The sequence below is a fragment of the Thermobia domestica genome, chromosome 2 (assembly GCF_964235325.1).
Source record: "Thermobia domestica chromosome 2, izTheDome1.hap1.1, whole genome shotgun sequence".
Classification (NCBI taxonomy): domain Eukaryota; kingdom Metazoa; phylum Arthropoda; class Insecta; order Zygentoma; family Lepismatidae; genus Thermobia; species Thermobia domestica.
Genome location: NC_137455.1, coordinates 264,395,739 through 264,421,223, shown reverse-complemented (window position 1 = coordinate 264,421,223; position 25,485 = coordinate 264,395,739). Strand labels below are relative to the sequence as shown.

At 35.5% G+C, this 25,485-nt stretch overlaps 1 protein-coding gene across 1 annotated transcript in view; it reads left to right on the top strand.

Moving 5' to 3' along the window:
- Window positions 1-18,353, top strand: part of LOC145678466 (beta-hexosaminidase subunit beta-like) — a 50,730-nt gene extending 32,377 nt beyond the window's left edge. The window contains exons 6-8 of the mRNA XM_081748632.1: window positions 4,891-5,095; window positions 7,717-7,933; window positions 17,896-18,353. Coding sequence (XP_081604758.1) covers window positions 4,891-5,095; window positions 7,717-7,933; window positions 17,896-18,264 — 791 coding nt within the window. The 3' untranslated portion in view covers window positions 18,265-18,353. The remainder of the gene's footprint in view (window positions 1-4,890; window positions 5,096-7,716; window positions 7,934-17,895) is intronic.
- Window positions 18,354-25,485: the final 7,132 nt, after the last annotated feature.

Genomic DNA, 25,485 nt, shown 5'->3' with positions numbered 1-25,485 from the left:
TTGTCTTTTCTCCTTCCCATCCTCCTTTTTCATCTGCGGGAGCTCATGGTTCGGATTCCACGTTAATCAGTAGGTCCCGTCTCACATAGCCTCGTTGCTGAAAGGGATTTTGAACTCAAAATGAAATCAAATTAAATCTTTTCTCATCTATTCTGCTTTTCTTTATCTCCTTTTTATTGTACCCACTCTTCTCTCGTAGACTATGAAACTTCTGTCTTCTTTCTTTCTTTCTTCTTCACTATCTATTTCTTCTATACTCTTCTCTACATTTCTTATGAAGTTTCTTTTTGGGCTATAATCCACATTACTTGTTTTATGACAGTAAATCCCTGCCACACATTCTTTGTTAGACCATCTTGTAATCAATCTATTGTAATGTCCAAATAATTTATCATAATGTTCTTTTCCAATTCTCTTTCCGGCTTATCCCTTTCTCTTCATCTTCAACGCTTCTTACAAACTTTTCTAGTTGTCTCCTTGTTCATTTCCATATTCCTGAACAGTCATCCACATATGTGCAATACATTATTAGGTTTTTCTCACCTTCTGTTTTCATCTATTCATTACTGTCCAGATAGCACTGGACTTAATCTTGAACCTATACTTAATCCTCCTTTTATTTTTATCATATTGTTTCCTATTGTACAAAAACTATTATCTCACGACATTTTTAAGGCTTTAATATTCTTTCTTTCATTTTCTTATCTTCCTTTCTTTCACTTCTTCTTCTAAGACATTTACTACATAATTTCTCTTAATGCTGGGAAACATTGCTTTAATATCTATACTAAATATAATTGTTTTCTCCCTCTTTCATTCCCTATTCATTCTAATATCTGTTTCATATTTTCTGTATTCTTCACTCTCTGACTTCCTTGTCCCATCTGTGTCTCTTCTTCTATTTTTCTTAATTCTTCTTTCAGTGGCTCTAGGCAGTTGCCCCTGCAATCCAATGCTGACCTTAACTTAATCTTCTCTTTATTTATCTTTGGAAAACCTTTCATTCTAGGAATCTTGCTTTCTTGTTTCACCCACTTCTTAAATCCTTGTCTATTTCCTTTCATCACTTTCTGTAGTACCTCATCTTTCATCTTCTTTTCTCCTATAACTTCATAAGTCTCGTCACATTTATCATCTAATTTTCTTTCGTACCACTTTTTCTTCATTACTACCACTGCCCATTCTTTGTTCGTTTGTTCGATAACAATATCTTTTCTTTTCTTCAGTCTCTTTAAGCCTTTTTCTTGTTTCTTAAAGTTTCCCTTTCTTCCATAAGCAGTTTCTTTAACTATTGCCACCGCTCACCTTCTTATTCTCTCTCTCTCTCCTCTTCATCTTTCATATCCAAAATTGCTTCTATTGAATAAACTAATTCTTTAATATCTACTTTATCTTCTTTCATTTTAAATTTTTGTCCTAAGCCCAGAAACTTTTTTCTTCTTCTGTCAGCTCCACTTTTCCTATCACTACCACTCTTTTCTACCCTCCTTCAGTTTTATTTCCTTTCTCCCATTCCAATCTTTCTCCTTTCTTCTTTAATCTTAATATCTCCTTTTCTATAAAAGTATTTTCCCATTTCTCTATCTTCACTTATATCTGAAGAACACTAACATTCTGTCTACAATTTCAGAAAATATTCTTTTTGTGAGTTTTCTACTCGTTTCAATCTCCCCAGACCTTTTTCTTATCACATCGCACACTACTTTTTTTCTAGTTTTCTAATCGACTTTGTATATTTCAACGTTTCACATTTCACTTCTTTCTTTTTCACCATTAATCTTTGGGTGTTGTGTTCTCATCTAGATACTGCTTTAAAAATACTATCTGCTGCTCGTTTGATATCTCTTTTCTTTTCATGTTCTTACATTTATTTATCCTCTTTTTGAGATGAAACAATAATAATTTAATGTTATGTAGTTATTTCTTCCAAGTAATGTCTGATAAAGGTAACATTAAGTTATTTTAATGTTACGCCTTATTTTAATTGAAATAAATAAATATATACTCTAGTCAGAAAAGTATTAATTATTAACGTAGTAGTTCTTTCTGTATTCAGAGTTGAAATGGGTGGAGTTATATATCCTCCTTAGCATTCAGCAGCAATTGATCCTTTTGGCTGTCTAGAGCCAGTTCTTTATGTATGAACGTCTTTCCCTTGATATTTCTTCTATCACTGTTGCAAAGTGAACTCATTCCGTTTCATTCCTTCAACAAATCTCCGAAATGATATTCAATTTCTTTACTTCAATGTGCTTCCCCTTAAACTGCACTCTTTATACCAATTGAGCAGATTTTCTTCTTCTTGACATATTTGAATTAAAGCTTTAATGGATTCTGTACATGACACAAGAAGGTACGTATTAGTGTTTTAATAATGTCAACAACAACCAATGTGATTTATTATTAGAAGCAGTTTACTGATATTTGTCGGCAAATGTAACATCTGATGTATTATTTTCTTGCACCTGATTATTCATTGTTTGCATTTTGGAGATCCTGCGGCTACAGTATCTCTGATGTATGTTTTGGAAGCTAAATTTACGTTACGCATAATTTTACGAATATCGTAAGAATGAGCACATTTTAAGAAAGCATTTCAGTATATTATACTCACATCAAGTGACATTAAAATAGTATAATTTGCAAGCAGTGCTGTAGTCCTAAAATTTTCATAGGGTATACGCTGTTTTGTGATCATCTATGATTGTCATAAAAGACATAGAAGGTAGTTTTTAATGAACAATGTACAATGTATGTTAATTAATTCAACTAAAATATAACGTGTACATTACTGTTTTATCGTCTACAAGAATTTCATACAATTTTCTTGAAGCCACTCCTTATTTAACCCACACCATTAACAACATAAATGGATGTAAGTATGGAGAAGGAACCAACTCACTCCGAGAAGGAACAGAAAATATCGCGGCAGAAGTAAGAATATCACAGCCATTGACCTTCAAAATGCTTGGATATCCTCTTAGAACAAAAATGCGCCATTTTGCACCAATCTATTCCCTCATCCTAAAACTACCAATTTTCTGTTTGGCTCTTTCCTGCATAATAACATCCAAATAACAGTAGCTAGTAAGACAGTAACAATGCACACCTTCGATAAAATATAAGACGTAAAACTAACCCTGATAAAGTCTTCTCCGGAAACTATTTGTGCCGTTTAATCAATAAAACTCGAAAGTGCAATTTTTAATTGTTTTCACACTTGTCACTAGAACAATTTTTTAAAGAAATACCGTAAAAATCATTAACAACAACACGAAACATTGAAATATTGAACACCTACTATTAACTTTCTCCAGAATAATAAATTCTTCTACTGGAGCTATTCACATCTCTTAACTCGAACATACTCCACACCAGTCGTTCTTTCAGAAAAAATGTTCCTTGGGGACACACTCAGTATTCCGGAGGGCACTGCCGGTACTATTCTATTTACTATTATATTATAGACGTATTATTTTGGTCTCCTCCGGGGGACACTCTCGGATCTCCGGGGGGGGGGGAAGCAGTGCCCCCCAAAAACATGCCTGGAAGAAACACTGCTCCACACTTATCACATGAAAATTCTTAATAATTAAATAACACTCGTCATGGCCTGATTAAATAAAGAAATAATATAAAGGAAACAAAAGTAAAAGCGTAGTAATATACGCTTTGAAGCAGAAGGTACACTCTAGTGACTAAAATTAAGCAAAAGGTATACGGCGTGTACTGCCGTGTACCCTCGACTACAGCCCTATTTGCAAGACATGGAAGAGTTGAGTTATAAAATTCATTCTTGCCACTAATGAGAGAACAAGACATTTGCCTTCAAGGAACCAAGAATGTCATCTGTGATCTGTCATCTATGATGTCATCTATGGTGTCTTGGATGCAAAATTGATGATTGAAAAAGATATATTTGTTTTTTAAAAAATTAATTAAGTAGTTTTAGTATGATATGTGGTAGTATTCAATGTTACTTTCTTACTATGCCTTATTTGTTGGAAGACAGACCCGAAGAAAATAAATTCGAGGAATTGCTGTTCATATTATCGCAGCTACTTTTTAATTATAGCTATACTCGAAAACTAGCATCTTCGTTTTTCTTTCGGAAGTGTATACGCCTTTCTCTCAATAGGAAGGCAATTAAAGTATATATTCTTCACTCATATGAAGCCTTTATTGAAAGCTCTTGTGTTCTACTGCAGTATGCTTGTTTCTACATTAACCACGTACTTGTTATGTCATGGTGATTGCGATTATCTTCTTGTCTTGACTTACTACACAAACACACAGCACGCTTGATTCACTGTTTTTCGCCTAAACCTATTAGTAACGGTTAAATTTGTGGAGGAGACATTTTTCATGTGTAGGAGGGTTGAGAAAATTATGTTTACTTGAAATTATTATTATATATATTCAATTAAAAAGAATATCGTGATTGTGATATGATAATAGTTTATAGAAGTATATATATACACCAGGATGAACATTTATCTGGAAAGCACACTAGATACAACACATACAATGCACCTGCTCATATATTTATGGAATATTGTTTTCGTAATACGGTTTGAAAACAGGAATCAAGTCATAATTTACAAACTTGTTTTGTTGGTATTATTGTATTTAATTTTCTGTTTTTTTTTTAAATATTTTATTATATTAAAATATTCTGTTTGTTTCAAATAAGGTAAACAAAGGGCAAACATATTCTGGATTTTGGATTTGATTTATACTCATGGAAAAATATATATTTTATCTCCGTCAAAAGAGAGACCGTTATCGGTTTGACTGTCATACTTGGGATTAATACTTAAAGCGATCAGACTGAGTGGCGAGTAACTGCTTTTAAACCTAAAACTAAATATTTTAATGGATTCTTCTTAGGCCACACAAGATCTTGGGGAGAAGGCATTGAAAATCTGCTAACTCCATGCTACAACCAAGGAGAACCAACTGGAACTTTTGGGCCAATTGATCCCTCCAAGAACTCCACTTATGAATTTTTGACAACATTCTTCCAAGAAGCTGTTGATCTGTTTCCTGATCAATACATTCATTTAGGAGGCGATGAAGTCAGTTTCGGTTGCTGGTACGTATTTCACACTATGTCGTTGGAAAGAATGTTTAACTAAGCTGTATTTCCGTTAAGTAGGATAGTAGGCAATTATGAAAAAAAAAATCTCGATGAAATTATATTTTATTGTCAGAAGGTAATATAAGTACGAAAGTAAGGAATGATAATTCTTAGCCAGATATGCGTTTACATTTTGTTCTCTTATCATTTTTTCGTTCTATTTAAAATGTTTTTGTAGTGATATGTATCTTAGAAACATGGAGTAAAAGTCCGTTTTTCAATAATTGATTGGTAGATGATTGATAGAAATAAATTCTGGCCACCTTGTTTCGCCACATGCAAGATATCATGGCAGAAAGGAGTAGTCCACTGATTTCAAATGCCTGAAAAAAATCATAAATATAAGGCAAAATATTTGTCTTTCAATTTTTATTAATTGTAAGGTTTTATAAAAACAGTTCCTTCGCTATTTACAATCAGCAAATTGTTTAGTATATTGGTATATTACTATAGTACATATTAGTATACAATTTATTAAAATGCATCTGTTTCGTGAATTCAGAGGGACATTGTCCCCTCTTCTTTCGAGAGATCCTCTCTTTTCTACCTTGAACAATCTTTACCTAGAATTTTCCAAATCTGTTGGACTTTGATGTCGACTTAAGAAGGCAGTGCGTGAGTTGTCGTGTATATCGTGACGTAGAACAAAAATAGCCTTACTGCTGACATCTCCATTCAATTCTAATAATGAACGTCATCAGCAGTCATTATGGTTTCCCACCATTGTACTTGCCCACAGGAGAATACAATGTCAAACTATTGCTCATATAGAAATTTTCTTCACAAATTGCTAATCTGCCTCGCAGACTAAAGATGAGCAAAGTAATACCTTCATGGTGATTTGGAGTAAATTGCTCTTACGAATTAGTTTTGGTACGGTTTAATGTATGATTTTATAACGACTTACACTTTTCCCATCCATTGCCACCTTCGATTCAATTTCATAACTTTTATAAACGTTGATGGTTTGTAAAGAAATATAATTAAATCTTTTCTTTAATATTCCTGAAAACTTGTTTCCTGTGTGCGAGTGTTTGTGTAGATAGTCGATGCTTGTGCGTGTGAAATTTAGTGTGGATGCGTATGTGGTTATTTGCGATTTGCTTAATAATTGTACCTGTATTTAATACCGAGAACTTGGTTGGATGCCATGAATAATATGTATAAACGAAGCTAGCCTCGGATCGTTAGTTCGAACCCGTATTTTCCTTGCATTTAATCTTATTGTAGTATGTATGTACCTGTATATAGAAAGCCAAATGCAAGGAGGCACAATTCTGCCTAATTTGTCATAGTGTGTGTTCAGTCATACATTATAACCTCTTCACGGATATGGCATCAAATGATGCCACATATTTATCGGGAAAATAATCCGATTTTTTAACGAAGAACAGTGCAAATTAAAGGTACTGTAAGTAAAAATAATATTTTGAAGCTCTTCTTTTCACTTACTTTCAGTTCGCACTCTTCTTCGTGAAAAAATGTTCGGAGTATTTTCCCGATAAATATGTGGCATCATTTGATGCCATATCCGTAAGGAGGATAAACAAATATCAACGCAAGTTGTTTACCCTTTTTCTCTGCATTAGTTATACCTATGCGTATTACTTAATATTTCCTGATTTTTTAAAAATCGATATACAAAATTAGTAAATTGTAGATGATCCATCAAACTCTTTTCTTATTTCTTTTTTCTAAAAGTTGCGTTAATGTTTTATTCTTAAGAAAGTTGGTGTAAAAACCGGGTATTTTTCCCTGTGTATATATCCTACACTGACATAATCCATGTTATTCGTTTTGTTTATTTGTGGATAATATAATATTTGCCTTATAATGTTAGGAATGCTTTATGAATTGGTTTGTTGATTTGAATTATGATAATTAATACGTTTTTCATTTCTTAGAGCCACGATTAAATTATCCCTCGTAAAGTTTACACTGTATTCATTATTCTACTAGCAACACGTTGGCAAGTGCCTTCAACACTTAGCCAGGCTACAATTTAGTATTACGGTCAGGCTGTCAGTGAGTATACTACACTATACAATATACTATACTATTACCATAGTATATTGCGCAGTATATTTTCTTCAGCTATAAGAAAATTTGTAACTACCAAACTGTTTGTTACTGTTGACTTATTTTACAGGGATCGTCGGCATCGCGCGGCGCGACAGGATATGCAGTCTCATTTGTCAAGGGACTTCATTCGAACTCAGACACTTGTCAAATATTTCTTTTTCTCTCTATCTCTATTGTGTTGCTCTCTTCTCGTATTTCTAGTCAAATCCTACTTTTATTTTTGAAGTGTTTTGGTCTCTTTCAGCTAAGAAAACTATCAGAAATTTTAATGTTTTCTAGTGATTCCAAACTTGCCGTGGACTAACCAGCATTGCACCGTCGAATAGATTTATGACCATAATCTAGTGTGATAGTTTTGAAGCAAAACACCTTGTTGATGCAACTGAGTTTGCATTTTTCATTGGCAGTTTCTCAGCATTATTTATGTCATTTTTTAGCTGCTTATCAAAACCACCTTCGTAATGGAAAACCAAATTTATGTTTTCCTTCTACAGGTCTAGTAATCCTGATATCAACGCTTTCATGGAAGAAAGGAACATGACAGATCTCGCACAATTGGAAGATTACTACATCGAGAATTTATTGCAGATTGTTAGTGGACTTAATTCTAGTTACGTGGTGTGGCAAGAAGTATTTGACAACAATGTTGTGTTGCAAGAAGATACTGTAGTCCATATATGGAAAGGTCCACAAGACACTGAATTGGCAAATGTAAGTTGGCTTTAAAATCAAGCAAAATGATTTCTCCAAAGTAAGTCAATATATTATTTTCGTATTCACATGACAATCAGTACGACTGAAATTTGTAGTATTTATTTTATGCCAAATTTAACCGAAAGTTTATAATTTGTTTAAAATATTTTCTCTTACTTTATAATGATATTTCGACCTTTATATCTCGCAATCTTAGCAAAAGTTGCCATTAAGAAAAAGAAATGGAAAGGAAATGTTTCATGTTTCTCTACTTTTATGTTTATGGTCTGTAGCTATGTAGCTAATTGACTTTAAACATAGATGATCTGCCTATATTAAAATCACTACAAAACCTTCAATATCATTAATCATGATGATATTTTTAAAAATCTTCATATATTTTTAGTTTTAACAACATAAATTGAAATGTATCTCAGTAATTATCCTTTGAAGGAGACATACTCGTACGCTCCATAATCGATAGTTCGTCCAAAAATATACGAGTGTGAACTTAGCAGGACCACTTTTGAAAATTATAAATGTTTGCACACCATACGTTTGTACTGCGTTTGTACCGGTTTGTACCGTAAAAATTTTCGTTTGTACCGGTCCCAAATTCGAAAAAATCGAAAAATAAAGTGGTCTTGTTAAGTTCACGTGAACTTAGCAGGACCACTGATAAATTTCTACAAATTTGATGATTTTTCTGTACGATTCGTTTGTACTGCGTTTGTACCGTAAAAATTTTCGTTTGTACCGGTCCCAAATTCGAAAAAATCGAAAAATAAAGTGGTCTTGTTAAGTTCACGTAAACTTAGCAGGACCACTGATAAATTTCTACAAATTTGATGATTTTTCTGTACGATTCGTTTGTACTGCGTTTGTACCGGATTGTACCGTAAAAATTTTCGTTTGTACCGGTCTCAAATTCGAAAAAATTGAAAAATAAAGTGGTCCTGCTAAGTTCACGTGAACAGAGCAGGACCAGAATACAAATTTCTGCAATTCTTAAGATTTCTCTGTTTGAATCGTTTGTTCTACGTTTGTACCGGATTGTACCGTAAAAATTTTCGTTTGTACCGGTCCCAAATTCGAAAAAATCGAAAAATAAAGTGGTTCTGCTAAGTTCACGTGAACTTAGCAGGACCACTGATAAATTTCGACAAATTTGATGATTTTTCTGTACGATTCGTTTGTACTGCGTTTGTACCGGATTATACCGTAAAAATTTTCGTTTGTACCGGTGTCAAATTCGAAAAAATCGAAAAATAAAGTGGTCCTGCTAAGTTCACGTGAACTTAGCAGGACCACTGATAAATTTCTACAAATTTGATGATTTTTCTGTACGATTCGTTTGTACTGCGTTTGTACCGGATTGTACCGTAAAAATTTTCGTTTGTACCGGTCTCAAATTCGAAAGAATTGAAAAATAAAGTGCTCCTGCTAAGTTCACGTGAACATAGCAGGACCAGAATACAAATTTCTGCAATTCTTAAGATTTCTCTGTTTGAATCGTTTGTTCTATGTTTGTAGCGGATTGTACCGTAAAAAGTTTCGTTTGTACCAGTCCCAAATTCGAAAAAATCGAAAAATAAAGTGGTCTTGCTAAGTTCACGTGAACTTAGCAGGACCACTGATAAATTTTTACAAATTTGATGATTTTTCTGTACGATTCGTTTGTACTGCTTTTGTACCGGATTGTACCGTAAAAATTTTCGTTTGTACCGGTCTCAAATTCGAAGAAATCGAAAAATAAAGTGATCCTGCTAAGTTCACGTGAGGTTGGGGATTAGGTTGAGCATTAACTGAGACAGAAACACGGTCAGTGATACTTCTACAGCCCAAAGTCAACAAAACACTGGTCTTGTAAGATCTTGAGGTTAAAATCTACTAAAACAGGAATTGAGCTAGTATCAAACGTTTCAGTTTTAGTAAAACTATTGTTCATTGTGAATAGGATACTAAACAAACAAAATTTTTATTGTATATATAAATTTGTGATTCCAAATATAAAAATAAGAAAGTAGAGTATTTTTTTGAGTTAAACTGGCAGATAATTGCAAGTAGCCGAGAACGTAATGGGTCGCCCAATTTGAAATTTTGGTAGGAACTTTTGGATCAAAAATTGCCCAATCCGCTTCTTGTAGCCCAATCTGCCTACACTGCTGAGAAGGTACACGAATCATTGAAACCACCTTTCCAAAAAAAAAAAAAAAAAGCAACTGATTGGACCACGAAGATCGAGAAGCAAGAGGCGATTCGCGAATTAGCAACATTCAGTTAGAAAAATTTAAGGTATAGTTTGGAGGGACCAGTATAAAGAAAAAAAGCTCCAATCTATACTTAATATTGTTACTGACTGTACAAGATTTATATGCTACAAATATTGTCAATCCCAAACTACCGTGTCTTCCTCAAAACCCGTACTCCTAAAGAAACCTAACTGCCAAAGACCATAACCCTAGAAGAACCACGTCTCCTTAGAAACTACGACTCCTGAAAATACACGAATCACGAAGAAACACGACTCATAAAGTACAGTCGATCATTCCTAGTCAGAGACGACAAACTCACTCATCCAAAAAAGTAGTCAAAAGATTCGGCTCAATCGCGAGCGACACATTATTAATTAATCTTTAAATTCGTACCATAGTTTGATACCTAGCGTTTTAGCAACAGATAATGCAATAGAATATAATAAAAATTGTTTCAAAAACTATTACACGAATGTCTCATTTTGTTTTAGCAGAACACTTTCCTTTCTGAGTTTTTGAATTTCACGCCGATACAAACGAAACTTTTTACGGTACAATTCGGTACAAACGCACTCCAAACGATTTGTTAAGAAAAAATCCTCAGATTTCTAGAAATTTGTATTCTTTTCCTGATACGTTTACGTGAACGTAGCAGGACCACATTGTTTTTCGATTTTTTCGAATTTCAGACCGGAACAAATGAAAATTTTTAAGGTACAATCCGGTACAAACTCAGTACCAACGATTTGTTAAGGAAAATCTTCAAATTCGTAGAAATTTATCAGTGTTCACGTGAATTTAGAAGGATCATTAATTTTTCGATTTTGTCGAATTTGAGACCGGTACAAACGAAAATTTTTATGGTACAATCCGGTACAAACGCAGTACAAACGAATCGTACAGAAAAATCATCAAATTTGTAGAAATTTATCAGTGGTCCTGCTAAGTTCACGTGAACTAAGCAGGAGCACTTTATTTTTCGATTTTTTCGAATTTGAGACCGGTACAAACGAAAATTTATACGGTACAATCCGGTAAAAACGTAGAACAAACGATTCAAACAGACAAATCTTAAGATTTGCAGAAATGTGTATTCTGGTCCTGCTATGTTCACGTGAACTTAGCAGGACCACTTTGTTTTTCGATTTTTTCGAATTTGAGACCGGTACAAACGAAAATTTTGACGGTACAATCCGGTACAAAAGCAGTACAAACGAATCGTACAGAAAAATCATCAAATTTGTAGAAATTTATCAGTGGTCCTGCTATGTTCACGTCAACGTAGCAGGACCACTTTATTTTTCGATTTTTTCGAATTTGGGACCGGTACAAACGAAAATTTTGACGGTACAATCCGGTACAAACGTAGAACAAACGATTCAAACAGAGAAATCTTAAGAATTGAAGAAATTTGTATTCTGGTCCTGCTATGTTCACGTGAAATTAGCAGGACCACTTTGTTTTTCGAATTTTTCGAATTTGAGACCGGTACAAACGAAAATTTTTACGGTACAATCCGGTACAAACGCAGTACAAACGAATCGTACAGAAAAATCATCAAATTTGTAGAAATTTATCAGTGGTCCTGCTAAGTTCACATGAACTTAGGAAGACCACTTTATTTTTCGATTTTTTCGAATTTGGGACCGGTACAAACGAAAATTTTTACGGTACAATCCGGTACAAACGTAGAACAAACGATTCAAACAGAGAAATCTTAAGATTTACAGAAGTTTGTATTCTGGTCCTGCTATGTTCACGTGAACTTAGCAGGACCACTTTGTTTTTCGATTTTTTCGAATTTGAGACCGGTGCAAACGAAAATGTTGACGGTAGAATCCGGTACAAACGCAGTACAAACGAATCGTACAGAAAAATCATCAAAGGACCCTGTGTAAGTTCTCGTCAAAAATAAAATTTCTATTTGCCTCGGTTTTTTGCTGTATTCCTATAGATATAAAGGCAACTAAAAAAATATTTCGACGAAACTGATAACGATTTCAAGAAAGTAGGGCCAAAATACCGCAAATGTTTATAATGGAGTATATGGAAAACTACATGTTATATTCGGATTTTTGTAGGTATCGTCCACAACTCTGAGATCAATGATTTGCACATATGATGTGCATCAGAGTACGGGACAAATAATAGGTAGAAACGAAAGTGGTGTTATGTTTCCTTTGGCTGATACAGGGTGTTGAAATTGGGCACCATTTGGTAGTTCAATAGACTGTATGGGAGAGTATTTGGTGGCTGGAAATTGTATTAAGTACCATCGGCGCCTCCGCAATGCAGATCAAGATGATGTGGTGTTTCTCCCGAAGGCAGGGCTATGACCCGAAGGTCCCTGGGCAAGGTGAACCCACAATGGTGTGCCATTGCCTGCCATGAGATGATGACGTCCGAAGGATGAAACCTACAGTTGAACAAGGGATCCGGACTTCCTCTGTTCCCACCGGGAATCGAAACTGTAATCCCTTGATTACAAGGCGAAGAGCTTATCCATTCATCCACCGGGGACACAATCTTACAAATAAGATCATTGTCATATTATGATATTTAATATTACGAAATAGGCAGAAAAGAAAGTGTTTAGGTCTGTTTCATACACGCATACACACACACACCTACACACACATAAACAGACAAAGAAATAAGGCATCTTAAACATAAAGATAACCAAGTGTTAGATTCTATGGGAATGGACAATATTGTCAGTAGATGTGAATGACAACACCACGATTAGTGGTCAAAATGTGCAGCAGATCTCCTTATAACCAAAGTTAAGTCATGCCTGGATCTTCATTACCGTGTATGTCCTTAGTGTCGAGAAAAATACCACTTAGGTGCGAAGCTGGAAAATGAATAGTTTCATAACGAGCAACACTAAGATACCAAAGAACGGAAGCCACATGGGAGCAACATCCGAGAACACGAGCTCCACTTGGGCATTTGCAGTACCATACAAGAATAGCGTCGGCTCCTGATTTTTCTGGATCATATTCAATGAAAAGTGTGTACTGAAAACTCTGTACATGTCGAGATTGAATTTTAAACCTCAGGATGTGTGGAGTGATATGCAAATGGAACAGTGAAAAACTACCATCAGATTTCATGTGCTCTGCTGCATATGCGTGAGCATTTTGGATTTGATAAATTCCAAGCGTGATTTTGAATGTGTCTTCTTCTGTCAATCGAGGGATATCAGTAATTGACGATCCGTCACACTGTTCCCAAATCTTTGCTGAGCGTTTGTGAATATCACCGGATGTCTGTAGTTTCTTTTGTAGTTCGTTTATTAAACGAGAACGTGATAAGATTTTAATACTTTCGTCAGACTTTTCTGGTGCATCGTTGGTCAATGGAAGCGCAAACTGATTCTCTAAGGCACCCTGGAATGAGTAAATACTCGCGTAAGTCGGGAAGAGCCGCAATTGGAACCCTATCCCTAAACATTTTGTACTTAATTTTGTGATGGCGATTTTTCGCTTCTACACATCACCTGTCCTTTGTGACAATAGGGGTTTATTTTGCAGCCAGGCAGTCATGCTGCTTCTTTCCCTTTTCTAAAAGACATGGCATTTTCGCAATGATCCCCGTCTCCTCCAACACCGTCATGGAATCTCGGAATCCCCTATCAACCAAAACGCAGTCCCCTGGTTGTAAGAGCTGGTTTAAACCATTTGCTGTGTCGGCGAACATAGAGTTTGTAATACTAGAATCATTATTTACAACAACAAATGGACCAACAATGTCGACAATGTACCCGCTGGGTGTAATGATCATCATGGGTTTCACTAACGGACGTCCTTTTTGCACACTATGCACATGCCTTTGCAGAGTGTAGTTCGTCGAATTTTCGGTGTAAATGTATGTTCCGTCAAAGACTAAAACCAGCTTGATATCCCCTACCCCATAAAGTTTGCTGGCCCAAGCTGGAACCTTGCTCAGAAGAAACGAACGAGATAAATGCTTTGAACCCAATACGGACGGTACAAACTGCCTCATCAAAGCCGGTATGACTGATTTCAATGCATTTGACACACTTCAGTGGCATGGATATCCAAATATTGCTCCCAGAAAGTCATTACAAAGATCATGCCCGAGTTTCATTAACAACATGCCTAGTCTGGTTTCAACGCTTGTAATACTACTGTTATGTGTCACAGAAGCTGCACAGCACAGTCAACTGTTCATTGTCCAATTCCGTGAACACTACTAACTGTTCTTTAGGAATTTCTGCGAGGTTTACTTTATATGCACAGTCACAGTTGACGTATCTTCAACGTTGAGATCCGATCCCTGACTACCCATTTCTGGTTGTTTCTGCACACTTCTCACATAAGAACTTGCCTTTATGTAGCATGTCGTACATAGTACTGTTGACAAACCGAAGCACTGGAATGACTTACCTTTGCTCCAACGCATGTAACTAACCGCTTGTAAGAATTTACTTGCACACATCGGGCGTTTTCTTTGCCCTCCAAACCATAGTTCTCACACGGAACATTGCCGATGTTTATCCGTCCTTCCACCGGAAGCTATTTGTCACACACGTCACCGAATTGTTTTGAAATGAATAATATGGCTTTTCCATCATAGATTTCCACACTGGCGAAACCTACCAGAAAATAACACTAAATAGTACACAACAACAAAGTTCGCATAAATGTCGCGAGAAACACAACAACAAAAGTCACTGGACAAAAGCATGCAGGAATTGCAACTTCTTGCAGGCACAATGATGTAGGCACAACACACGAATCAATCACCACCTACTTGCAGTCAGAAAAGGCGAGTAAGCTACTACAGAAATCAACACCTCCACAATGACGCTTCTACTGTACTTCCCTAGTAGAATAGAGGCAGCCTCGCAACAGACAGATAGCGAATTTGAAGCGAATGTTTGCATACACACAACCTTAAACGTCCGGATCGGTCAAACAGAACATAATACCACTGAAGTTTTCAACTATTATTTGTCCCTTACCCTGCTGTACATCATCATATGACAATGGTTGTATTTGTCAGCATATGTCCCTAAATGGATAAGCTGTTCCCCTTGTTATCAAGGGATTACAGTTTCGATTCCCGGTGGGGACAGAGGAAGTCCGGATCCCTTGTTCAACTGTAGGTTTCATCCTTCGAACGTCATCATCTCATGGCAGGCAATGGCACACCATTGTGGGTTCACCTTGCCCAGGGACCTTCGGGTCACAGCCCTGCCTTCGGGAGAAACACCACATCATCTTGATCTGCATTTCGGAGGCGCCGATGGTACTTAATACAATTTCCAGCCATCAAATACTCTCCCATACAGTCTATTAAACTACCAAATGGTGCCCAATTTCAACACCCTGTATCAGCCAAAGGAAACATAACACCACTTTCGTTTCTACCTATTATTTGTCCCGTACTCTGATGCACATCATATGTGCAAATCATTGATCTCAGAGTTGTGGACGGTACCTACAAAAATCCGAATATAACATGTAGTTTTCCATATACTCCATTATAAACATTTGCGGTATTTTGGCCCTACTTTCTTGAAATCGTTATCAGTTTCGTCGAAATATTTTTTACCTGAGGAGTTGCCTTTATATCTATAGGAATACAGCAAAAAACCGAGGCAAATAGAAATTTTATTTTTGACGAGAACTTACACAGGGTCCTTTGTCGAAATTTATCAGTGGTCACGTGGTCACGTGAACTTAGCAGGACCACTTTATTTTTCGATTTTTTTGAATTTGGGACCCGTACAAACGAAAATTTTTAGGTACAATCCGGTACAAACGTAGAACAAACGATTCAAACAGAGAAATCTTAAGAATTGCAGAAATTTGTATTCTGGTCCTGCTAAGTTCACGTGAACTTAGCAGGACCACTTTGTTTTTCGATTTTTTCGAATTTGAGACCGGTACAAACGAAAATGTTTACGGTAGAATCCGGTACAAACGCAGTACAAACGAATCGTACAGAAAGATCATCAAATTTGTAGAAATTTATTAGTGGTCCTGCTAAGTTCACGTGAACTTAGCAAGACTACTTTATTTTTCGATTTTTCGAATTTGGGACCGGTACAAATGAAAATTTTTACGGTACAATCCGGTACAAGCTCAGTACAAACGAATCGTACAGAAAAATAATCAAATTTGTAGAAATTTATCAGTGGTCCTGCTATGTTCACGTGAACGTAGCAGGACCACTTTATTTTTCGATTTTTTCGAATTTGGGACCGGTACAAACGAAAATTTTGACGGTACAATCCGGTACAAACGTAGAACAAACGATTCAAACAGAGAAATCTTAAGAATTGCAGAAATTTGTATTCTGGTCCTGCTATGTTCACGTGAACTTAGCAGGACCACTTTATTTTTCGAATTTTTCGAATTTGAGACCGGTACAAACGAACATTTTTACGGTACAATCCGGTACAAACGCAGTACAAACGAATCGTACAGAAAAATCATCAAATTTGTAGAAATTTAGCAGTGGTCCTGCTAATTTCACATGAACTTAGGAAGACCACTTTATTTTTGGATTTTTTCGAATTTGGGACCGGTACAAACGAAAATTTTTACGGTACAATCCGGTACAAACGTAGAACAAACGATTCAAACAGAGAAATCTTAAGATTTACAGAAGTTTGTATTCTGGTCCTGCTATGTTCACGTGAACTTAGCAGGACCACTTTGTTTTTCGATTTTTTCGAATTTGAGACCGGTGCAAACGAAAATTTTGACGGTACAATCCGGTACAAACGCAGTACAAACGAATCGTACAGAAAAATCATCAAATTTGTAGAAATTTATTAGTGGTCCTGCTAAGTTCACGTGAACTTAGCAAGACCACTTTATTTTTCGATTTTTTCGAATTTGGGACCGGTACAAACGAAAATTTTTACGGTACAATCCGGTACAAACGCAGTACAAACGAATCGTACAGAAAAATAATCAAATTTGTAGAAATTTATCAGTGGTCCTGCTAAGTTTACGTGAACTTAGCAGGACCACTTTATTTTTCGATTTTTTCAAATTTGGGACCGGTACAAACGAAAATTTTTACGGTACAATCCGGTACAAACGTAGAACAAACGATTCAAACAGAGAAATCTTAAGAATTGCAGAAATTTGTATTCTGGTCCTGCTATGTTCACGTGAACTTAGCAGGACCACTTTAGTTTTCGATTTTTTCGAATTTGAGACCGGTACAAACGAAAATTTTTACAGTACAATCCGGTACAAACGTAGTACAAACGAATCGTACAGAAAAATCATCAAATTTGTAGAAATTTATCAGTGGTCCTGCTAAGTTCACCTGAACTTAGCAGGACCACTTTATTTTTCGATTTTTTCGAATTTGAGACCGGTACAAACGAAAATTTTTACGGTACAAACCGGTACAAACGCAGTACAAACATATGGTGTGCAAACATTGATAATTTTCAAAAGTGGTCCTGCTAAGTTCACACTCGTCAAAAATATTACTCCAGAAGTTATTTTGTACGGTTTATGTATTGCCATCTTAAAGTTAGATTAGAAATTCTTAACGATTATTATGATACTGCAATTAACATAATAACATTAGTAATTGATATAGTAGAAAAAGTAGAAACCTTTCTAATATTATTCACGTAGGGTTGCTTTCTCTCCCCTTCCATTTAATATATATATATAATTGTTTATTTCTCTGAGTATTTCATAGTTCTTCTGACTTATATTACAGGTCACTGCAGCAGGTTTTCGCACTTTGTTATCTTCCTGTTGGTACTTAGATTATTTGCAGTCAGGTGGTGACTGGATCAAATATTATCAATGTGAACCTTATAACTTCGATGGTACGGACGAACAGAAGAAACTGGTAATGGGAGGAGAGGCTTGTATGTGGGCGGAAGTGGTGGATGCCACCAATATCCACCAGCGTGTTTGGCCCCGTGCTAGTGCAGCTGCTGAAAGATTGTGGTCAGCTCAAGATGTTACCGATGTCAATGAAGCTACCACTCGCCTCGAAGAACATCGTTGCAGAATGGTGAGACGAGGAATCCCTGCACAGCCACCAACTGGACCTGGATACTGTCCAGGATTACTTTATTAAAGTCAGTATGTTGTATGTAATTGCAAATTGATGACGTAATGGAAACGATAGAAACTATGTTAATAAATAACTATCTTGAATCATGACAACAGAGGAAAAGTTATTTCAAAATATAACACAGTTTCCTTCACCTAGAACCAAAGTAGAGCTATTTTATTGCCTCCTTGAAAAACAATATTAAATACGTAGGTAAGAGTAGTAGTAGAGGAAAAGTTATTTCAAAATATAACGCAGTTTCCTTCACCTAGAACCAAAGTAGAGCTATTTTATAGTCTCCTTGAAAAACAATATTAAATATGTAAGTAAGAGTAGTAGTGGAGTCGCATAGACCCTTGATGGAAGTTAAATTTAAACAACTGATAATCCTGCCACTAGTAAAAAGTGTCCATGTGTGGATAAATTGCTAAGTGCAGTATCTGAAAAACTCTAACTTTAAGGTTATTTTTCTTGTGATCTCATGCACGAATAAGTTTAAAAATAGCTTTATTGAATTCAGCATCCTCAAATTAATGCGACAGTACATTTAAAAATTTATCCACATATGGACACTTTTTACTGGTGGCTTGATCATTAAAACTTTACCGCCAAAAATTGAATGAATTGGTCTCGAAAGTCAAACATCTCGAAATCTTGTTGATCTGAAAATGAAAGCATTACTTTAAAAAATTAACATCAAGAAACGCATTCTGAGTAAATACAAATTTTATATTTGTTAATCAAGATAATCTTCTAGCAGGAATAGTTTTCTTTGACCTGAAAATAAGAAGCAATTTTTGGTTTCAAAATCGGAAAACGAATCCCAAAAATGTTTACCTCGAGTTTAAGAGGTCAAGCGTGAAAATCTGTAGTTTTATTTCTGCTGAGAAACGGTTTAGGTAATGAGAATCTTCTCGAAACTGTATATAGAAAAAAAATGAACTACCTGAACACAGACTAGACAAAATGAAGAGATTTGAAGCTTCGGAGATGTATTAAAAGTTAAGTAGTTTGATGCGTGCTTTTCCCAATTATGCGGAAAAGCAGTGCAAAAGGGGTTAAATCCTTTCCAATACCATCTTTACCCAGATTTTAACACGCCAGTTTTTTTAATTGCCTGCGTAGACGAAGAAACTGTGTAATGAACTGATGAAAAATCAATATTTCGTCAAGTGCAGAAACAAACTTACCAATAAATAAACAACATGAAATGAACTGATATGAAGTCAAGAAATTAAGTTGAGATAATCTGTGTTTTGGCTGTTAGTAACATGTCTACCAGTTTCTGATACCTAGTATATTTTTGGCTACCACTTCTTTTCTTAAGAATGTTCCAGGTTCCTCCATTCTGTGTGATCAATAACATTCTCCAGTTCGAAGATACGTCTTTCAGGATGTTATACTCCTACACATCGTGACGTAAACATAGCAGTATTTTTACTTTCAAGAGACGAGAACAAACTATGATATATTTTTTAAAAAATGTAGTAAAAGAAAATAAGTATGATGATCGTAAAAAAAAAAAAAAATCGAATTCGAGTTTTCAAGAAATTTACGTGGTTCATGGACCCTACATGCCGAAATAGGGACTTTTGGATAGCTGTTCGTCCGTTCGTTCTTCCTGATGTAAATATCTACACTAGCCCAGGTCCCATTCCGTTTAACATACCGAGGCCAAATTTTACAGGTGATTTTGTTCTTATTTCATACATAAGCATTTCATTAAACTCTATAACATGGAGTATGTCACTTTCCCTGACATAATATACAAGGCGTAGTTTAATCTTGAGAATGTTCTTTTTATAAATGTTCTAAAACGATATATAATATATAAAAATATTCATAAAAATTTTCATATCATATATATAAAGAATAAATATGCCTACTGCGAGATCAAATTATGGAAAAATAACTGAGCCAATTGAAATTAATTTTGGAATATATTACCTAGGTAGATTGCTGCAAATACAATGTCCACTTTGACGTTTGGTACGAAACTTCCTGTAGCAGCATAGTGCAGAGATGGACTATGCTTACTTGTCTAACACCACAAATTCAGTGGTACAAACATCCTGAGATATCCACGCAGTTAGGAGGTAGTGTATTGCTCAACCGAGTCGTATGAAAGTGCATCTTACTGTTAGAAAACATACAATTTCGTGTAAGTTCTTCTTACGAATCCAAACTGGAAGACTGTGCACAGCAATCCACAAAAATCATTAACAGTGCATTTGGCCACGAATGACAAATGAATGCACAATTATCCGTTGGTTTCTCAAATTTCATTCCTATGATACAGTTAGTGCTCTCAAACGGGTCGGGTCGGGTCAGGTCAACTCGGGTCGGGTTGTCGGGTCGGGTCAATCGGGTCAGTTCACTTTGGTCAACTAAGTTTAGGTTGAGTTTAAACTCGGCTGGAGTCGAAAACTGCTGTTTTTCACTAGCTGCCTAATTAAAAATAACAATTTTCAATTGATTTTATAGAAACCATAAATCTATTTTGAACACTTGCAGCTAGTGCTTTTATGGTAAATGCTTATTTTTGTAATTATATGTACTTTAATTTTTAAATGTGGAAGATTGATTTTACCAATCGACTGTAATATTAATATCTACGCCAATATGGAGTTGAGTTGAGTTGAATTTAAGTTTATCGTCCTTTTCAGCAGCGAGGCTATGTGAGACGTGGACCTACTGATTAACGTGGAATCCGAACCACATGATCTCCCGCCGGGAATCGAACCCGGGTCTCCCGCGCCAAAGGTACGCCAATATGGAGTCTGAATTTAGAACAAAACTAGAAGTTGTTTAAGTAAGGCCAAAAGAAAGATTGGATATGGACGACCAAGCCCAAGCAGGGCTGCGGTGGCTCAGTGGTAGAGAATTCATCTCTGGTGCATGGTGTCCATGGTTCGATCCCAGCTTGTGCTAAGTGGGCTTTGTGGTGGAGAAACGCCGTGTAGTGGGTTTTCTCGGGGTTCTCCTGTTTCCTCCCACTTTCTTCATTCCACCATTTCATTCATTTCTCATGGTCACCGTATCCCTTAGCCTCGGTGCAGAATCGAGGGACCTTAAACTGAATATTTCATTTTATTTCACCAAGCCCAAGGACATCGATACAAGAACAAGATAAAGATTGGATATGCAAGACGAAGTGCATAGTAATCTTGCTCTTGGCTTTGTTTTGGTTATCACCAAGTAGCGATGAGCGTATTTTCTTGCTTTCCGTATAGTATGAAAGACCATAATCAAAATCACACTTGGTCTTTATTTGTACCGATGAGGCGAGCATTCTTGGCTCTTGTATAGCATGAAAGACCACCAAGACTACGAAATGCAGGACCAAGACTTGACTGCAAGACACAGTATAAGACACAGTATTGATGACCAAGACCCAGGGAGCGAATTGTTTGAATTTCATTTGTTGGGCTGAAAGTGATGAAATAAAATTAGTACTTTATAATTAAATATCATACTGTATTTTTAACTTTTAAATTACAAAATTCATATTATGTATCTTCTTACGTGCAACTATATATACTGTAAAATACGTTTTAATTACCGAGAAAGAGAAATCAAAGTTACACGGGTCCCGGAATCATAAGAACCTATTTTGGAATGAAAGTTGAAGGGTTGGAAAAAACCACAGGTGTTCTCCCGTTTCCTCAACCCTTATCATTGTAATTAAACGATTTCCTTTTGTCTCCGCCAAGATACTCTTGCTACTGCATTCCGAGAAAACCCCCTGCCGTCCGAGCAGGTGAGAACACTGATCTTAAAGAAAAATTTCGTCACATAGAACTAAAGCAAGAAAAAAATAAACTTCTCCCACGTCGGACACTGGTATCAGTTATAAAAAGAAATAACCAAACCTCAAAAGTGCCAAATATTCATTAAGATGCATATACAAATCCCCCGCTTGATCTAGCTAGTGGTTAACGTGTAAGACTTCGGTACGCGTGGTCCGGGTTTAATTTCCAATGGGAGTGCATTTTGGCGTTCACCCAGTGTCGTGACCATAGTGCTCTCAAACGGATCGGGTTGACACGACCTGACCCGTGACCCGACCCGACCCGACTCGGATCGGGTCAGCTCGGGTCGGGTCAACCGGGTCAGCTCGGGTCGGGTTGTCGGGTCAGGTCAATCAGGTCGGATCATGGTTCGGGTCAGTCGGGTCGGGTCAGTCAATTCGGGTCACGGGTCGGGTCGGGTCGGTCTTCAACCCGACCCGACCCGACACGTTGAGAGCACTAACTATGACGAACTCATATTAACAAAATGAATAACCAAGCTAAAGAAGAAAAATAACAGTCATTCAACTAAACGCAAAGGGAAGCAAAACAATAATGGATGAAATCAAAGATTTGGCAGAAAAAGTGGAAGCAGATTTGATTATCCTTCAAGAACCATATACAAGAAACAAAAAATTAACAAACATGGGAACATGGGAAACAATTGTATCTAAAAGTCACACAGGAGGAGACCATAATTTATACAATACAGGTGAAAAACCACAGGCAGCAGTTATAAATAGGAACAAAAATATAAAGATATTAAATATTACGCAATTCGGAGACAATTGGACTGTGTGTTTAGAGTTAAGGTCTTCTTTAGGAAATTTCAAACTAATAATAAACTGTTACTGCTAATATAGCATGGACATAGAGCTCTTTTTAAACAATATTGATTATTTCTGTCACATTTACCAGGGAGACAGTATTTTAATATGCATGGACTCGAATGCAAAATCAAATTTATGGCATAGTAATAAAACAGATAAAAGAAGAGAAAGGGTGGAGGATCTAATAATGAACAATAATTTAATAATAATCAACGAAGAAGGAAACCCTCAAACTTATAGAAGCAGTCAAGGAGAGTCAAATATTGATCTAACAATAGCATCAACGAAGATGTATAGCCTAATAAAAAATTGGAAAGTTTTAGATGTAGCCACTTAAAGTGACCACAATATAATAATCTTCGACATAGTAAAAACAAAAACTCAAGAAATAGTCACAAACGAGGGAAAGGGAAGATTTCTATATAAATTGGGAAAAATTTTAGAACGAAATAAAATTACCAAAAATAGAAGACGGGAGCAACCTAGATCAACTAGCCCAACAGATAGAGGAAGGAACAAAAAGTGCAATAAAGAAATCAACTAAAACTAAAATAACAACCAAATTAGAAATAAATAATACTACATTTTGGACAACCGAATTACAAAATTTAAAGAGAAAGACAAGAAAAGCGAGAAAATTATATCAAAATACTATAGATAATAATCTAATAGAAAGAAGGTTAAACAAGTACAGAAATTTAAAACAAAACTATCAAAATAAAATAACAGAAAGTAAGAAAAGAAGCTGGCAATCTTATATTAAAAAAAAATGAATATAGATCCGTGGGGAGAGCTATATAAAATAATAAGCAAAGAAATAAAAACACTTACCACTCTTTCAACCTTCAGAAAATAGAACGGGACGTACACAAATAACTGCAAAGAAACAGTGGAATACCTGATGAACATCTTGCTGCCAAAGGACGATTAGCGGGAAGACAATGAAACACAGACACAATTACGAAATTTAATGACGGACTCTAATAAAAGATAAAAATGAAGAAGTTAAGAATGAAGAAATAATAAATCACATTAAAAGATTAAAAAATAAAAAGGCCTCAGGTCCAGACTGCATAAAACCAGAAATTTATAAGAAAAAGTGGGCACCATACTTGTCAAAGCTGTTTAATCTATGTTTTAAAAATGGACAAATACCCAGAAGATGGAAACAGACTAACAGTAATTTTTAAGAAATCTGACGATAAAAAAGATGACGATCCGAAATCCTATAGACCTATATGTTTACTAAATATTATAAGCAAACTGTTTGAAAGAACAATAACGGAAAGGATTAATCGGACGAGAGTTTTAGAAAATGACTTATTACAATATGGTTTTAGGAAAGGAAAAAACACAGAAACAGCTATTAAAAGAATGATAGACCTGATAGAAGATGGAAAAGTAGAAAAATATCAAGTAGTGATTTACGGTGACATAAGTGGAACATTCGATAATTTATGATGGACAGCTTTCTTCAACGAATTAAAAAAAAATGAACATGAGTAAAACACTGTATAATATAATGTTAGATTATTGTAGCGGAAGACAAATACAAATACAAGCACCGGGAGAAACCATTAAAACAATAAGCACAAAAGGCTGCCCACAAGACTCGATACTCGGACCCTTAATGTGGGATGTTACACTACAGTCATGTTTAAATCACTTAAATAATATGCAAGAAACAGTCGGTGTTGTGGATTATGCTGATCATCTGGCAGTTGTATTTTCAGCATCATCAAGAAATGAAATAGAAACAAAAGGGAAAATAGAATTAACAGAATTAGATAATTGGTGCAAAGAAAATAAGTTAAATTTATCAGCAAGTAAAACTAAATATACGGTCTTTGGTCAAATTTTAAAGAGAAATCTAATAGTAAAAATTAATGATACAAAAATTGAACGCGTAAATGGATTCAAGTATCTTGGAGTATGGATCGATAAAAGATTAAACTTTCATAAACATAACAGAAATAACAGAAAAAGCAAAAAAGGTAGCCAACAAATTACTAACAGTTGCAACAAAGGACTTTAGATTGGACAAGAAGATTTTAAAGTTATATAACAAGACAATTTTAATGGCAATCTTACAGTACTGCGTGGGCATATGGGGACATCAAATTTTTATGAATATTAAACTAAAAGAAACATTGACAAGAGTACAGAGACTTGTTTTAATAAGAATAAATAACATAATGAAGGCAATCCCAGCCGAAGTATTGGAATTACTTACATATGAAGAAATACCAAGCTTCGATGAAGATATTGAAAGAATAATCCGAACAAAATGGGAAGAAGAATGGAAAAATTCCAGGAAAGGTGCCAGGACTAGAAATATCATACCAGATTTTAAAATAAGAGAAAGGATGGGAAATATAAGTAAAGATGTGATAGAGTATATATCAGGATATGGACCATTTAAAACACATTTTAAATGACTAAACTTACGAAACGACGATAAATGCTTTTGTGGTGATATTCACACTCCGGAGCATGTTTCCTGGTCTTGCGACAGATATATAACAAACGATACAATAAAAGAAATAAGGAATGAACTGAAACAAGATAGCATAAAAACGACAATAGAAGAAGAACAAAGACTAGAAAATTTAGTACTCTGCTTA